Source organism: Chelmon rostratus, chromosome 10, assembly GCF_017976325.1.
Source record: "Chelmon rostratus isolate fCheRos1 chromosome 10, fCheRos1.pri, whole genome shotgun sequence".
Lineage (NCBI taxonomy): Eukaryota > Metazoa > Chordata > Actinopteri > Chaetodontiformes > Chaetodontidae > Chelmon > Chelmon rostratus.
In genome coordinates, this window is record NC_055667.1 from 4,085,186 (window position 1) to 4,102,949 (window position 17,764).

Sequence of the window (17,764 nt, forward strand, 5' to 3'; positions counted from 1 at the left end):
CAACTGTTCTTGAGGAAAAGGTTTGTGTTTAAATGTTTAGGGCGGATGCTGAGCAGAGGACAGCGCTGTCTGTCCTACAGTAACTTGATCCCCGCGCATCAACAGAACAAACAGGGGTGCAAACAACGCACGAGACACAAAATGGCGCTTTGCTGAGGCAAACTATTCCCACTATGTTAGTTAGGTCATGATGATTATCACAAGGTTTTGTTTCACAGTTATGAAACAGTAGCGGCGACTCAAAGTCCATGTGACTGAAACGAGGCGTGGTTTACGACGTCAACACTGATTGGCGAGGTTAGCACGACCAGGAAGCCAGCGGTGACATCACTTTCCAGAAATCCCCTTCAGTGTCTGCTTCAGCGACGAAGAGAGCGACGGAAAAATAAGGGAGTTTGCTGCTGTCCGGCATTCAGAAGCTTTTAAGCTGATTTTACAACCAAGGCATTAAAGGTGAGAGCGTCTCTAGCTAACCGACGTATCAAACCCTCCCGAGCGGTAACTGTTACATCCAGGTTTCGTTTACCTAGCAAGCTAACATTACGGCTAGCTCGTTGCTTCCCTGCTGTGTATATCGGAACAAAGACGGTGCTCGTAGGGAGTCAGCTAATGGCACTAGTTTTGTCTTCATTCGCATACCTTTCAGTATGTCCTAGTTCCAGCTAACTACAAGATCTGTGTGTTTAAGCCAGCTCACGGTGGTGGGGTTGGTAAATTATTCATGACCGTGCAGCGAGACACCGTAACGTTAGCAGCGCTGATTTGCAACATTTCATGTCGTAACTTAGCGGGTCATATGACAGCAACGTTAGCACCTCGCCAAAATTATACACAGACGTTTATCTCAGCATTAGAGTATGATCGAAACGGCTATCTATCTATTATAATCAAGCTAACATCACTTAACCCGAGCTGTGCAGTTCATGTATTACACGTTAACCCTGTAGCTCATGTTGCGTGTTTACAAAGGATAGCTAACGGTGACATTATGTTATTTGCCTGTAATGTTCGAACCATTATCATGTAATGTGGCCCATTTGATGGCCACAGTAGAAAGGGTGTGGGTCATTTCAAAGCATTACAGACCTGTGTTTCCTTTCACCGTTGCCTCTCCTTCTCCACCTCCTCCTCCTGCTTCCCACTCCCTCTGTGTCTTTCCCAGCCATGTCAGTAGACCGGAATAAGCTGCCAAGAAGACCACATTCTTGTATCTAACTCATTCGTTCAGGCTTACTGAAGTCACCCCCCTCTTTCCTTTCCAGTTTCCACTTTGCTAACACTTTTCATGCAGAGTAGCAGTGAGCACCACAGCGATGAGCTGCTCCCAGTAAAACGATGCATTCATGTCGAAGTGTCCTTGAGCAAGGCACTGAACCCCAGGTTGCCCCCGATGGCCAGACTAGCACCTTGGCTTGTGTGTGTGACTCAAGTGATCAAGTGTTGTGAAAGTAGGAAAGTGCTACATATAGGAAATGTCCATTTTTAACATTTCAAAGAACGTCACTTGTCCACTTCCATTTGAACTGCGGCTGCAGAAGTGACTCAGGGATTAGGTTATGTCATGGCAAGAGACCAAACACTCATTTTTTCCAGGCTTATTCACTTATACCTCCGGCCTGCTAGTCTGAATGAGGGAGGGATATAAAGCGGGCAAACAAACACAGCTGAAAAGTAAACACTAGAAGGTATTAAAATGCCTCTCTGTGTCCACTAACACAATGGTGCACTTGTCTGCGAGGCCCAGGAATAACAGAATAGAGTAGTGGCTGGAGTAGCTGGGAGGCTGAGATGCTGTGGTTGGTGGTTAAGTTTTTGGTTTAGTTTGAGGACTGCGCAGTTTTCTCCTACTTGTGTTAAAATGAATGTTTGCCCACATTTTCTACCACTGTGTGCACATGACACATCAGTGTGGACTCTCATGTTTGTGATTATTATTGTGTTGTTATTATTGTTAATATTATTATTGCACCATATGGTATATTAGCTTTTAGTGTAAATTATTGGTGATGGGATTGACCTGTATGAAGGGAAGTGAATCAGTGTTTTTTTTTTTTTTTCTTGACTTGTGTTTTGTCTTTTGTGTCCAACATGTCTGTCAGTGGGTTATTGGATTTTCATAGTGTGTGGAGGTTGGTCATTATGTCTGCTGGTCATTGTCCTCACTTAATTTTCGTTTTTATTATTGAGTAAGAGATGTGTTCGCATGTCTTGTGATTGTGACTCACAGTTGTTAAAGGGTGTTGAAGAAAATGGGTAAGAAATTAGTGGTGCTTCTGTCCTTATGCCTTTTTTCATATAAAAGTAGAAGGATTGGAAAGACTAAAGTGCAATGAGTTTGCTTTTTAAGATAATATTTCTGCATTTTTCCCCCTATATTTTTGGGATTTAACTGATCTGGTATATATGTCGATACTGACCTTGTCAAGCGGATTCTATAGGCCACGATATGGCCAATCCATATTAAACGGTTTCTTTGTCATTATCATGAGTGTTTTCAGTTAATTCATTCAGTCATAGCCGCTCGCCAGCTCAGTTGGCCTCATGTGACGTACATTGAAATAAGTTCCATGCATTGAGGTATACAGGGTTTCAAAGTTCAAGTAACTTTATTTGGAGTACAGAGTACAAGCACATTGGAATTATTAGAGGAAGTACTGAGTCATTTCAAGAAGATAAGACCAACAAACAGGAGGGTGGGGTTATCAAAGAAAGGGAGACAGGTATCTAGTTGTTTAAATAGAAAAACATGGTTAATATCCAGGTCGCGTACTAAGTGAAATGCAGTTAAAATTGTGATAAAAGATAGCGCCGGTATTGGATTGGCACTCAGTCTTACAACATACCCTGAGTTGAATTTTTGGAATCTGTATCGGAGCAGAGCTGCAGCGATTAGCTGTTAATCGATAAGTCGTTAAGTAGTGAGTAATTTTTCAAGTGAAAAAAGTCAAAAGAAATTACAAGATCCTGCTTCTGAAATATTGTCTGGTTTTCTTCGTCTCCCTTGACTACAAGCTGAATATCTTGCGGTTTTTGGACTGTTGGTCAGACAAAATAAGACATTTGAAGATGTCATCTCGGACTCTGTGAACACGTGTTTACATTTTCACACTTTCCTCACATTTTATAGACCAAACAATCCAAAAAATGATTAGTAGATTAAGTTGTGTTGCTACTACATTGTATGTGCCTTAGCCCTTTAGTATTTTTAACTTCAACACTAGACGTAATCAGTGTGCTTGAGGAGCCACGATCCTTTTTTCCTCCTGTCCATAAACACCAGGTTGCAGGGAAATGTGAGCTTTACTTTATATCAAGGCAAATGAAGGAAGGAATTGGATCTACAGAAACAGATGTCAGACTCAAACATATTTGTGGTTATTACCTGTCAGTGCACCACTGCATGTCTCAGCCTGCTCTGCAGCGCTGTGTGGGTAATCTCAGTCAGCTGACTGACATTTATCTTTCATTTCCTCTTCCTCCTTCAGGCTGCTGTTTTGTTTGTGTGCTGTGGTAATGAATTCTTCTTTCGTAATTAACCATTGTCATGTTTTTCCCTCCACCTATATTTACTGTTGTATTATGTTTCGTAGCAGCCTGTACTTCACACAAGTCACCTATACGTACAAACCCAAGTGGTTTTCAGTCTAATGTCTGTGTGTGACCTTCAACAGAAAGCTTTGTCATGAAGCCGAACCTGCACTTGTTTCACAATGCAGTTGAGCTTGAATGAGAGTAGCTGAATAAAATAGAAAGGTGGTGTCACGTTTTGTGGTGCTTCTGCCTGGTACTGTGGTCCACATGTTTGTCATTTACAGTGACAAAATCAAAGTCAATAGGCACACCTGTCATGAGAAGATAAGACGATGCAGTGCCAGGGTCAAGTGATCAACTGTGATGTCAGTCATGACACACATCAGAATAAGTGCCCTTGTTGTCATTGTGCTTTACACATGAGGACAGTATCAATGTGTGCAGCCGTCCATTAGCTGACATATTGTGGCAGTTTGTGCTGCTGTTCTATTTCTGGAGCTTTGCTGTCAATGCTGAAATGTGTTTTTTTATGAGTGTGTACTGGGTCCACGGATGATTTCCGCACTGAATCTCCTTATCTTAGTTGTGTTTGTCGCTCACCCAAATGCTATTTATAAATGCAACACTGTGATGTTCATGATAATATAAACCTGTGAGATGCCGAGCAACAGTTTCCAGAGGTTGCTGGAAATTCATAATACCATTATATATTTATTTTGATGGTGGATTTTATCCATATTGACCAACGCTGGTTGAATTGAAATGATTATTATCAAGTATCTTGATAAATTCAACCGAAGCTGTGACTTGCAAGTATTTTCTTCCAATTATTTCCTCTATTATTCCTTTTGTCTAAAAATTGTCAATCAAATAAATCAAACTATTATTATTAATAGTCCAACCAACAGTCCAAAACATAAACATAATTCATTTACTATCACATAAGACAAAAGCAGAAATTTTCACACTGGACAAGCTGCTGTCAGAGAATGTTTGGCATTTTTGGTTGAAATATTACCAAAAGGATTGACCAGCTATCAGAATAGTTGCAATGAATTTCAATCAATTTACTAATTGCTTCAGCTCTGAATTCACTAGTCCCTAATGGTGTTCATTTATTGACATTTCTGACTTCTCCGATATGTTTTTGAGATGCAGCCTGATTTAGAAGTTTATCTTGGACAAGGAAATGTCTACCTGCTGCATGCATGTCAAGCATTCTCAGGTGTTGTAGCCTTGGCTCATTTTGGCTTGCCTAAGTTCAATTTTCCTTATCAGTCAACCATTTATTTCATCTCTCTGCCATCTCATTCTGGTTAGGTAAACAACAGCCAAAACAAACAGGATGTATCTGAAAGCTGCATACAGATACAGAGTTGATTTTAATTCGCAGTGCAATAATCAGCACTGGCACATCACAGGAGGTAATTTAACTCAATGTTCATTCAAAATGTAGCTTAATGGATTAATGGACTCTAAAGGTAATGGGTAGTATGAAGGTTATATGAGCTTATCCCGGTCAGTAGTCTGACGAGGCTTATCTGGCTGGTTTGTTATCTCATACAGCTGTGTCATCCCCCCTTTCTCAAGGTCCTCCCTTCACAGCTGTTTGTGTTTTTTTTCCTCAGGATGTCCCTGTATCCATCCCTGGAGGACCTCAAGGTCGACAAGGTTATCAAGGCAAGTGTGTTCGTGACCTGCTTTAGCATATGCTTTTGATCATCTGTACAGTAAGACAGATGGTTGCAAAAAGCAAATTGAATCGAATGATTTCAACCTGTAAAGCTGAGAAATGTTGCAAATATAGCAACATCGCAAGGCCATTAAATTACTCAAAATTGTAACATTTTTGGGAGTACCCCTTCAACTTTGTCGTTTTTGCGTGCATTGTTGTGGAGGAAAAAATATTCTGCAATCACTTAAGCTGATTATCATTACTTGTATTGCTTAGACTCAGTATACTCCTGCTAAATTTTGTGCATGTGCATGAAGGCAAACTTAAAACCATTTATTCAAGGCTTAAGTGTTAATATTCTTTTTAAAAAGGACATACATTCCTAATCATTCATTCATTTCTCATTTGTGTTGTGTGAGTTGCCTTTCATTCAGTATTTATCATTTTCTGTCCAAGTACACTTCCAGTTGACTGGTGCATCTCATTACTTTCTAGGCCCAGGCCCAGTTTGCCCAGACTAGCACCCCCATGCCAGCCATCACTGAGGGAACCTACCAGCCTCAGCCTGTCACTGCTGGGATGCCAGGATCAAGTGAGTCTCACATATACTATTAAAAGTTTTATTTTATCCCTTTATTGTGTTACAAACTTGTCTACACCCAGGAAAACCCCCATCTTTTTGTAAGCTGTAACAGAAAGACCTTCACTGGTATCTGCTTTCTTGCTCCTCATGCTGGAGAATTGTTGGTGTCTGTATGTGGGGGGTCTGTGCTTCTGAGCCTGTGCTATTCTTTGGATTGAGTTGAGGAGTATTAGGAAAGGATAAAGATGATTGGAGTGAGGACTGTGATGGGAGGAGGAGTTATGAGGTCTTTGGACAGTAATGGGAGTGAGTGGGCCTGCCACACCGGCTATGATTTTTCTCTCTTTTCCTCTGTGTTTGTGGCGCTTTATTTCATTCTCTCTCATTGTTTCTCTGCTCAGAGGTTTATGTTCTTCTGTGTTTGTGTTATCGTAGCTATGAAGAAAAGAGAGAGAAAGGAGGCACATATTAAAAGTCTGTAAATGATGGGTAAGGGGCCCTGTAGAGATTCCAGAACACAACTTTTCTGCTGATTTTCACTCACTTCTCCCCCCTTTCCCATTCTCCCACTTATTCAGTTTCTCTTTTCTCTGTTTAGATGCAAAGTCCTGTGGGCTTTTGGTCTTTTGTTTTTACCTCAGCAGAACTAGCTATGAGTCACCATGGAGACTGGCACTGGCAGTTGTGCTGGGACAGGGCATGATGGGAAAAGAGAGAGGAGGAGGAGTTGGTTTGAAAAGGAGGGAGGGAGGGAGGGGGGAGAGACCCAGGGATGTAAGGGTGAGCTAGAAGAGAGAGGGGAGGAGTTTGTTCTCCTGCTTGTTGTGGAGTAGAGAAACAGGGAGGGAGGTGAAAGGGGACAGCAAAGCAACATTCAGAGTCAGCTAGTGGAATTTCTGCAGAGACATGAATCCACATCCTCATGTTCTGACTTATTTTTGAAATAGAGGTTTGAGTTAAAGAGCTGTTTTCCAGACACTGTAGCTTTAGATAGACTTTTGAGAAGAAAGGGGTCGGGCAAGGAGGGGTAAATTGCAACGGTTAAATAGTGTTGAACTGAATAAAAGAGCAGAGTTCACTGCCATCATTTTTTTTGATTCGTGTATGTGGGTTGATGTGGAGCAGCCGTGTGTGGGAGAGTTCAGTGAACGAGACGGTGATAAAACAGAAGAGCACAAAAACAAAAATGTGAAAATTGAGAGGGTGACTGTTATTACTAGACTTTCTCAGTTTTCTGAAATAATGAAATGTATTTATTTATTTATTTTTTATTATAGCCTGGTGTAGGAGTACAGGATAAATGAAGATATGCAAGTTCCAATCATTCGTGATCGGTCATTCAATCTTTCTATACACTTGTTATGTTTGGTCAGCGGGGGGTGGAGATGTTTCCTCTCTCCTCATATTCTGTGCCATGACCAGAGCTGTCGTCCCTAACTGTGCAGTGGTTGATACTTTTATGTGTGCTCTTACTCAAACCATGTTGGCTTTAGACTCGCCTCCACCCATACGATCATTGCACAGTCACTGTTGTTGGGACAAACAACATTGCAGAATAATATATTGATTTAAGTTTTCACGTGGAACAACATCTCTGAACTACTTCCTGGTACTTCATGTAGATCTTGTTGGACGATGTGTCATACTGCCTGGTGCATTGACCTTATGCGGTCCGCCCATTTCCTTGTTCGTTCCAGTTATGCTTTTGTCTTTTAACTCCTGGTTGCCAGCAATAGTAAACATGGCAACAGTCAGTCCTGATAAGTTCACACAGCCAGTTATAAACTTCTCCTGGAAACCCACCTCCCCTTGTATGAGGGGGAAATACTGTGTGGTCTGGCACCACCACATCCACCACAGTTATCAAATTAAGATGATGCAAATTTCCCACACCTGATTTCTGATATTGGACTCAGTCATCCCCCAAATCACTTTTTTACCTACCTGATTCTTGCTTTGGTTGTCTAGGAACGGATTTCTAAACATAACTTTCCACTCATTGTTTATACATTGGAGAGCTAGACTGATCTTGTTGTTATCTTATTTGTTGAAACACATACAAACATCTGATGGTATGTAAACAAATTTGCTCTCAGACAAGTGCGGAAGAGGTGTGGTTGGAATCTTTCTGATCCTAAATATGGTTGAAGAAATCTATATATTTAACATCACTGTGCAGCGCGACTTTGACAATTTCTGTTCTGATTTTATATATATGTGTGGTCATAAACCCAATATAGCAAAATCCAGTTTTGACCTGGTGATGGTGCTGCATGAGAAGTTAAAGGGTGGTGAGCTTCATTATGGTTCATCCGGAGAGGAACAGATCTGTTCCAAAGTAGTTTAGATAGTTCCCTAATAGCCAAAGATGTCAGCCTCCTGGTTGCCCCAAAGCCATGTTGCTGGCCAGGCTACAAGCAAAATACCAGGACACTCTGACCACTTACCATGACTCTTAAGTATAAAAAAATGTCTAGCTGAATTCAGCACTATATTGGAGAACTGATCTGATTAGCTCCACTTTGATAGCTGAGGTTAATATTTGTAAGACTGTCTGAAGAAAGTCTTTATCCATTTATGGCAGTACATGTTAATCGTGGTAAAATGCAGGTGCGAGGTGGCACTAAGCAGCAGATATTAACCTTTACAAGGTAACACATTCCCACTGTGTTGACAGGAAGTTAAAAGGCAATGTGTCATTAAATTGTAAATTCTAAATAACTGGCTTACATGCATGTTCATTTGTCATGTATGTCATTTTGTAGCCACTGGCTGATTTAACTTATGCTTATTTTCCTTCTTTTCACTAACCTCCTTTCTTATACATGCAGGGATAAATGCAGTAATCACTGCTCTTCTGCAAAAGCATTGACAGGCTCTTGTTGCCCAAAAGTGATGCAGGCCATACAGGCAGACAAGAAGAGAGACAGATTGGTACACACTGTCCAAACAGGAAGCAGAAGAAGAGACATAGGAGAGAGACTGTAAAACAGGAAGAGCAAGCTTAATCCTGACCTTGTCTTGCATCTGTAATTGTGTGTTAGAATTCAAAGAGCAAGCTTGGTTAATATCCTGGGACTCAAGTGTTACTTCTCCAGTTTTTGAGATTATCTAAGGAAATGATACCCTACCTCAGTAGGTAGGGTAGCAGCCTCACAAATTCTCCCTCTGAATGAGGTTTCAGCCTCTTAGCCATTAGCTTGCTCACCACAAAACTTGCCTGCAAACTCTGTCTCTGTCAGAATGTGGTCTTGTGAAAGCTGCTTGTTGGTCAGCCAAACTCTGCTTAATAACGTTAACTTTATGCAATCACGTTTGTCCTTGCAGCTCATCCAGTTTAACATGTTTGTAGGTGTAATGACTCTTGAGGTTGGCCTTTTTTAATAATAATAATTATTTATCCACTTCTTCTGGAAAGTGCAACACTCTGCTTCTGCTTTGTTTTGTTGACCGCGCCATGGTGCATTGAAGTGTTTTACGTTGTTTTCCGTATTGCTGAAAAGATTTTTTTTAAGTGTTTACGAATTGTCTCACGGGTCGGATCAAATGGCTCGACAGGCTGTATGTGGCCTGGAGGCCGGAGGTTCCCCATTCCTGACGTAATGGGTTGCGTCTGTCTGATGAAAGAAGCTTTCATGTGGAGTGGGCAAGCCAATCACAAGACTCTGCTGATGATGTACTTGAATCTCCACATTGCGGTTAGCATCCACAAGTGTTGCATTACCACCAACTTCTGGATTGTCCCTTGTCCCATCTCTTCTGCCATTGCCATGGCATGTGTGAAAAGGCGAGAATGTTCCTGAATGTAGCTGCATGCGTGAATAGTGAAAATCATCAGCGGTGCCCGAAAGGTTATTCCAGTAATTTACCATGGACTTTGTGTGAAAGAGGCTTTATAGATTATAGTGGCCTTTCCGTCATAGCAAGGAACTGAATACTGATGCCAGGAAAGTTTTACTGCACTGCAACACAGAGTGCTCAGTTATAAGCATTCTTCTGATGGAGGGCTTAATAAGAAGAAGTTTAAGAAGACAGTTTAAGTAGTCTAATATGACAATGTTTACACACCTGTGACTTCAAAATTCAAAACAGTACAAAATATACAATCAGATGGAGACTAAATCTCTCTCTCCGGTGTTTCTACCCTGCCAATCACCTGCCACTCACTCTACCTCTCCCACCTGCTCGACCTTTATTCATCCTTCTTCGGCTCCATTTTTCACCCCCCGCTTCTGCTTCCTCCCTTCTCTCCATTCTCGTAGGTTTGTACCCGAACTTGGAGGAGCTAGGAGACTACATGGGTCTGGCCCTCAACAGTGATGAAGTCCAGAGGAACCTGGCCCTGGTGCCCGTGGGTGACAATGTGAGTGTTTGTGTGTGTCCTGGGGATGTGTGTCCATGCATGCAAACATCTGAAAGTGTGGATGTATTATTACAAAGGTGCTCCACTGATTTAGCACTTATTGCACTCTTGACTGTAATATAAAATCATGTGTATGTATATACGCATTTCTATTTTTATTTAGCCTTTGTGTAACAAGTAGTTGCACTCGTTAGCCAAATATCAATAAGTTGTTAATATTAGCCTGGCTAACCAGCTGCTGACCGGTTCTCCCCGCAACTCTGAGTAGGAGATCCGCCGCAGCTGCTACAAATTTCGCTCTGTGTGACGTGATTGGTTGGCTGCAGTCACATGACCGGGTGACGTGAGGTAGTGACGTTGAGGTGTTCGGAGTGCAATAATAATATTAAGGCAGATTTATTTAACCTGGGTTACACCTGCTGCAGACAGGAGGAGCAGGGTACATATGTCTGGTTAGCTCACTTCTCTGTAACTCCACTGCCTCAGATTGTTTTCATTTTCAGATAGTGGATACACTACACACTGGAGACACTAAAGGTTTTATAAAACTTTTTCCACCGCTGCTGTAGTACTCCCCGACATTTTGAAACAGACTTCGATGCGTAACATCAGTGGAGTTCCCCTCTGATACCTTCATTCCATTCCAAAGTTATTGTTTTTATAATTTGGATTAAAAAACAAGACCCCTATTATTGAAAACTGACATCTTGAGGTTCAGGTCGCATTAAAGCATCTCACTTCAAACCATCGGTTCTCAGTGATTAAAAACCTGTTTTAGTAGACATATCGGAGCATAACAGTGTTCTGTTCCTGGAGATCCACATTACTGAATGACTCACTGCAGGCCTGGAGCACTGTGTGTGGGAGGGTGTGAGCTCTTCACTCCCTTCCAATTGCGTGTGTGTATGTGTACATGCGGATCCTGCAGATGTCACAGCTCTGTCAGTTGGCATTTAACCATCTGTGTTCTCTGCCATTTGGTGATATCTTCACCCCTACCATTGTTTTTCTAATGTTTTTAATTCCTTCATTGTTAGTGCAAAGCATATTAATGATGAAGTTTTCAGCAGCAGTGCCTAAAGCACTCCTGATCTCATTCACTGGTGGAGGAGGAGATGAAACTGAATCCTCCCACATACTCTTTTTGATGCAGCGTTCCTTTTTATCTCCTGCTGAATTTAAATGTAACATGCCTCTTTAATGCTTTCTTCCTCTCACCTCTCCCTCACTCAATTTCCCTCTTGTTCTTTCTCAACCCACCTCTTCACTTTCTCACCTCCCTTGCTGCCTGGCTTCCTTCCATCCCTCCTCAGCAAGTGGCCATACCCTCCATCTCAGGTGTTGGGGGGATGGTGCGGCCTGTGACGGGGGCAGACGTTGGCATCAGGAGGGCAGAGATCCGCCAAGGGCTACGGGAGATAATCCTCTGTAAGGACCAGGACGGGAAGGTGGGACTCCGGCTCAGGGCCATCGACAATGTGAGTCAGCATCGCAAACTCTAACAGGCACCTGTTCTCGCATTAATTATTCAACACAGACTGACTGTCATTAACACCCCCATTAACACTGATGACTGAGGAAATCCACACCCCTCTCCTCGAGTCTTTCACACAAGGTCTGGGTCGAGATCTGGGTCAAACTCTGCTTTACTCAGTGTAAACATTTAAAGTTAAACCTGTTTTGCTTAGTATCTGGTGATCCAACATGTTGATCACTAAGACTTTCACCAGAATTATTTTAGCAAATGATACTAGAAACATGGCTCTCTATCCTTTAAGATACCCTATAGTGGGTGACAAGTCAGCATTCATAAGGTCACTAACGGTTATTTTCCTGTGCTCCTTGTTTTCACATTAGAATGTATTCATTATCAAATGCATGCAGGAAGTGCTGCGTTGCTATGAATCGTTACACAAGCATGAGTGTTTTGCAATTAGGGTAACTTGCTAAGGGGACTGGGTGGCATTTATTATCAGTAGTAAGAGCAGCATTCGTACAAAGTCTTGAAAGTTTGGAGAGGCAAACTGTTATATTTCAAGGTTAGGAATATGCTTGAATTTGAATATTCCTGAAAAATGCTTGATTTTCATCATAATCTGGTGTTTCATCTATACAACCACTCATATAAAGCAAAAATCTCGTCATCGTATTTTCATGTTGAGTATACATGAAACTTTATTTCATGCAGTCTTCCTCTCTTCCTCCATTCCTTGGACTCATTTTGAATGTGTTGTCCATTTCCTCTTTCATTTCTCAGGGAGTGTTTGTCCAGCTGGTGCAGGCTAACTCCCCTGCGGCCCTGGCTGGGCTGCGTTTTGGAGACCAGGTGCTTCAGATCAACGGGCAGAACTGTGCCGGCTGGAGCGTAGACAAGGCCCACAAGGCCCTGAAGGCTGCGGCCGAGACCCGCATTGAGCTCGTGGTCAGGGACAGGTGAGGAGTGTTTAATACACAAGATTTTAACAGTGGTCTCAAACCTTCTGTCAGGGCTCACTGTATTTGTGTTGTGCCCAGTTTGACCAGTTAAGATGTGCTGGCCCGCCTGTGATGTGTCCCAGCTGTTTTCACTGTGATTGTAGCTTCAATTAATCTATAAGTCTGTCACTGGTATCGTTGACTAACATTATAGGCATAGACCAAACGTTAATAAAATGTAAGCTGCTGTTTATTAGTGCAGATCGTGTACACGTACATTTGGCGGCAGAGGCTACCGTTTGCCAGTCAGAAGCCAACAATGATTAATGCAGTAGCTGGTTTGTCCATTTTTCTGCCTTTCATATTATCATTTCGTTTTCATTTGTTTTAGTTTTAGTAACACAGCAGTGTTTTGTACAGGCTTACTTTACAGGGTTACTCTGAAAATAACAAATACTTTGTGGGCCTCCAGATTAGAATATAATGCACATTAAAATACAGGATGGAAACATAAATAGGATCAATGCATCCTCGTGGTTTGTTTTCCAATATCTGGCCTCATCTGTATCCCTGATGTGCCTTGTACATGACGTGGAACAGCTGTGGTTTAACATTGCTTAACTGGCCCTGAGAACTTGGAGTGTAAATTGATATATATTTATTTATCTGAATCAGTATTGAACAGGTGAGCTTTTCTGTCATCTGTTTTCTGAACAGTTTCATAGAACTTCATAAGAAGCTGAAATGTTGGGCGCCCTCTGCTGGCTGTGCCATCATTTACACTTTGCTGCTCAGCTCTACTTTAAGTTTTGTTTTCATGACCATTATTAAATAGTTTCATGGTACCTTGTATTTTCTTATATGTGTCTTCCATGTTTTCTTGATGAAAATTATAAATGCACATATACTGGTATGTCGTAGTTTTTTATACCATAGTTTTCCACCTGTACATATTGAATCCTTTCTTCGTGTCTGTGTGTGTGTCTGCAGGCCATTTCAGCGCACCGTCACCATGCACAAAGACAGCTCAGGCCACGTCGGCTTTATCTACAAGTCCGGTAAAATCACTTCACTGGTCAAGGATGGCTCTGCTGCTCGCAACGGCTTGCTGACTGAACATTACATCTGTGAAATCAATGGACAAAACATTATTGGACTCAAGGTCAGACACTTCTTTCTGTATATGAGTCTTTTCATCAAATAGTGTTCTCATTGATGCATAGAAACCTTTTACTAAGTGGTCATTTTAAGAGGAAGTAATGCGTATACTGTAAAACAAGATGAGCTTAAATAGAATAAATACACATCTGGGATGCTAATTTGAATTTTTCATCGGGATGGCTGCTTTCATGCTGGCAGAGTGTAGTATAACGTGGAGCATTTTTAAGTAAGTGCAGCATTCACCAGCTACAAATGTGAAGTGACACAGTGTGTAGCCACAGTTTGCTTTTTAGTCCTGTGTTTTCTTTGGTAGGTGTGTCATCCTGCCCTGGCTTTGAACATGTTTTAGGCCTAAATAAAGTGTTGCTTTTCTAGCTCTTAAAAACCTAAGATTTGATGGTTCATTAATCACATGAGGTCCTCACATGTCACTGTTCCTGTGTGTAAATTTCAGGATTCTCAGATCAAGGACATTCTGACCACCTCTCCAACTGCCATGACCATCACCATCATGCCAAAGTTCATCTATGAACACATGATTAAGAGGTAGGACTTCGTTAATCTAGTGTCGGTATCATCCAATATGATGTAACAGTGACCCGCTGTCAGTCACCAGAATTTGATTTTCACACATGGATCCATGTAGCACTGATGTTGCAAGGTTCATCTCTGGAAGTGTCCAATCAATGATTTGCCTGCCTGTTCATATGACTTCTTGTTTACTCTCATTGGTTTGTTAGTAATAAGTGTGAACAGGAAGTGGAGTGGAACTAAAAGGCAAAAATGTATCTTGTGTGTGTGAAAGCGACCTTGGAATGAACCCGGTGTGTGATGACGTATTTTGCATGATTCTGTTTACTGGCATGCTTATGGATGTGATTTTTTTCCCCCCTTCAGGATGTCTACCGGTCTCCTGCGGTCAGCCATGGATCACTCCGTCCCAGAGGTGTGAAGACCAGCAGGACGACTGTAAACTGTCAGGATGTCTTCAATACAGAGATATCTGCTCTCTCTTGCTCTCTCTCTCTTTTCCTTCCTTATCTTTATCTCTCTCTCTCTCTCTCTTTCTGTCTTCATACCAAACCACCTCCTGCGTCACAATCATCATTGGCGCTGTTTCTCACCCTTAACATATTCATAAAATGCCTTTTTTTCTATAAATCAGTTCAATATATTCTTTACCTTTTCTACATTTTCCTCCTCATCTCTGTTGACATGTCTAGTACTTTTTATATGTTAACTTTTAGTCAAAGTATTACCTGTTTATTTTCCTGTTTTGTATTTGAGATCAAGGACAGTACAAAATGTTATTTTAAAGCCATGCACATTATCATGAGTCCAGAGCTTCCTCCTCATTGTGGAGATGAATCATTGGCGCGTGAAGTTTCATCTTGTCAAAATGCTGTAAAAGCCAATGCTCCGTCATCAGAGCCCTACCATGTAGATCACGGCTGCGCTCCCAGTCCCTGCACTTGGCCCCTAATGTGTGTGCGTCAATAATCTGATCTGAATTAACACCTGGGGCCTCATGTGTGAAAACGTTTGCTGACTTGATTCAAGATTCCAGTGTACAGTGTCATTTTTACTTGGCCAGTAAATCTAGTAGGTTTTAGCAAAGGAGTTGTCTTTAGTTTTTACCATGTATTGGTGGAAATTAGTGTTGATTTTGGCATCGAGATTCATTTTTTTTCTTTTTGTGAATACCCAACATTTATGCTCCCTGGATTCTAACATATATGTGACAGTTACAACTTCTCAAAGAGATGGCGGCGTATTGTTGTGGCACATTTCCTGTGTCTGCGGGCAACTGTCACGATGAGACTCTGATGTGTTGAATTTGTAGGCGCTGGGAACACCGTGTGCACATTCCAGGGGGAAGTGTAGGGAAAGGGGCAGTGGTACATGTGTGTCGCCCTATGCAGCTGGGGCTTAGCCCTGTCCACAAACACAAGAGGAGCTATGAGACGGTGAAAGGCACAAGTAAGCAAGATCACAGTGCAGTACGTGATTAGCTATCTGCCGTGTTTGTTGGATATGGTCTGTTGTTTCAAAAAAGAATTTTAAGGGAACTGTTGCTATTGGTTTGGACAGGGTTTGTGCTGGCAGACCCACTAAGTGCACTTTCCACTACCTTTTTAAGAGGTTGTCTTTCCTGTTTCCATTTCAACAGTTGTGCTTTTTTTTTTATTATTGTGTTTGTGGTGCCTCATGTTGATGAGAGAACTCATGAAAACATGGTAACTATAGAAAACTGCTTAAATTTGATGCTGAAAATCATCGCTCAAATTGAAGGCGTTCAAATTCCACGTCAGGGGTTTAGCCAATGAACCTGCTCTCCTCTGCTCAGCGTTGTTAGAGGACGTCCCGATGTAATATTCCCTCGACTGACGAGCACGATGAGAATGAGCAGAGCTCTCAGTTGTGAATTTCTACTTGTTATATAAAGTTGCTCCTTTTAATGCTGTTCATGTTTGGATGCATGTATTCCTTTAATTTTCTAGGTATGCAATCTGATAAACATCACTGTCATTCTGTGAGAAAATGCTAGAAAAATCTAAAAGTTTATATACGAATGTAACCAAGATAATATTGTAAAACAAATAAACAGTCTTTCTGTTCACACCAGCCTGGCGGTGTTGTCTTCCCCTTCAGGTCCTCATTGATGTGTTATATTCTTCACAGTCGGCGAGGGTGGGTAAAAATGTGACACATAGCAAGTAAAACATCCAGAGATATTCGATTCAGACAAACACACAGATGAGGACAACAGAAAGGTTTCCTCCATGCTGTTTAATATAGGGGCTTCTGGTCTTTATACAGTGTGGTGGGAGTGTGAATGGAGAAGTAGCCTACTGATGTATTTTGCTGTACACACTACTATTGCCATTAAAATAGTTAATTTACATGACGTTATCTGTAGACATCAATGATGTCAGTTTCCTATGAAGGCGTTGAATGGTAGGATGTTGAAGGACTTGGTATAACCTTTGTATACATTAATTATCATTACATAGGCTATGGAACACAGACAGCCAGACAAGGAATAAAGCATATAATGACAATACACATTCAAATATTGACACCCCCCACCTCCTCCTGTCTCCCCCCCCCAGAAATATTCAGCATTGTGTGTCTAAGGATATACGTGGTATATAATCACTCAGTTACCCCCTTCCACCCACATTCTGTACACTGGCACAATCTCACACTACAGCAAGAAGTTCAGGTGTATTATGGGACAGAAATAGAAAACCGGGTCACTGTCAGGCACGACGACGTTCTGGGGATAATGGCCTCCTTGGCTTCGCGATAATGTCGAAGTGGGTTGTGATAAAGTGCTGTGTGGTAAAGACTGATTGGAGGAAGGTCAGATTAAACTTTGAATGAATGAATCCATCCCACCCTGATGAGTCACAGGCCTCCGCCGGAACTGGAGCATTTCACCCACGAAGTTACCAGACTGCCAGAATCCTAAACAAGGACACTGCAGGCCACAATGTTTATTACCCATCCGACAGGAAAGTAGCTGACAAAACGGCTCCAAAGATGTGATTACGTTCACCAAACCCTATTAGGACAAGTAAGTGAAGACATAAAGGTGTAATGGAGGCCTGTTAGAAACACCAGCATACATTAAGCACATTAAACAAACAACAAACAAACAGCTATTGAGCACAGAGGCCCTCAAGTCCTGAAAAAAAGATTTCTGTAATCGTGTGAGCAGAGGAGAAGAACTTCAGCTCCATTCTTGTCTCGTGTGCACAGATTCTTATTTTAACAAAAAATAATGAAGAAATGAATCAAGAAATTGTGTGCATGTGAGAGCCTTGTTGCTTCCGCTAGCACATTTCCAGTGATGTTGTTCAACTTGCATGTACAAGGTATTAAATAATAACATAGTGTACAAGATACATAAGATACACAGCTTACTAGATACAAAACACAGCATCTTCTGCGTAAAAGAAAACAACTTGTGAACACAAGACATTAAATGATGACATGTGAACAAGTTATTATTTCGTGTGTACAAGTTGTC

General features: G+C 41.6%; 1 protein-coding gene across 1 annotated transcript; it reads left to right on the forward strand.

Moving 5' to 3' along the window:
• Nucleotides 1-300: 300 nt before the first annotated feature.
• On the forward strand, nucleotides 301-16,348 carry sdcbp2 (syndecan binding protein (syntenin) 2). Its single transcript, XM_041946362.1, has 9 exons — nucleotides 301-453; nucleotides 5,160-5,211; nucleotides 5,702-5,798; nucleotides 10,052-10,152; nucleotides 11,466-11,630; nucleotides 12,410-12,585; nucleotides 13,558-13,729; nucleotides 14,183-14,274; nucleotides 14,626-16,348. Exons 2-9 carry the CDS (start codon nucleotides 5,161-5,163, stop codon nucleotides 14,678-14,680), a joined length of 909 nt encoding a protein of 302 aa, XP_041802296.1. The 5' UTR covers nucleotides 301-453; nucleotide 5,160; the 3' UTR covers nucleotides 14,681-16,348.
• The last annotated feature ends 1,416 nt before the right edge of the window (nucleotides 16,349-17,764 follow it).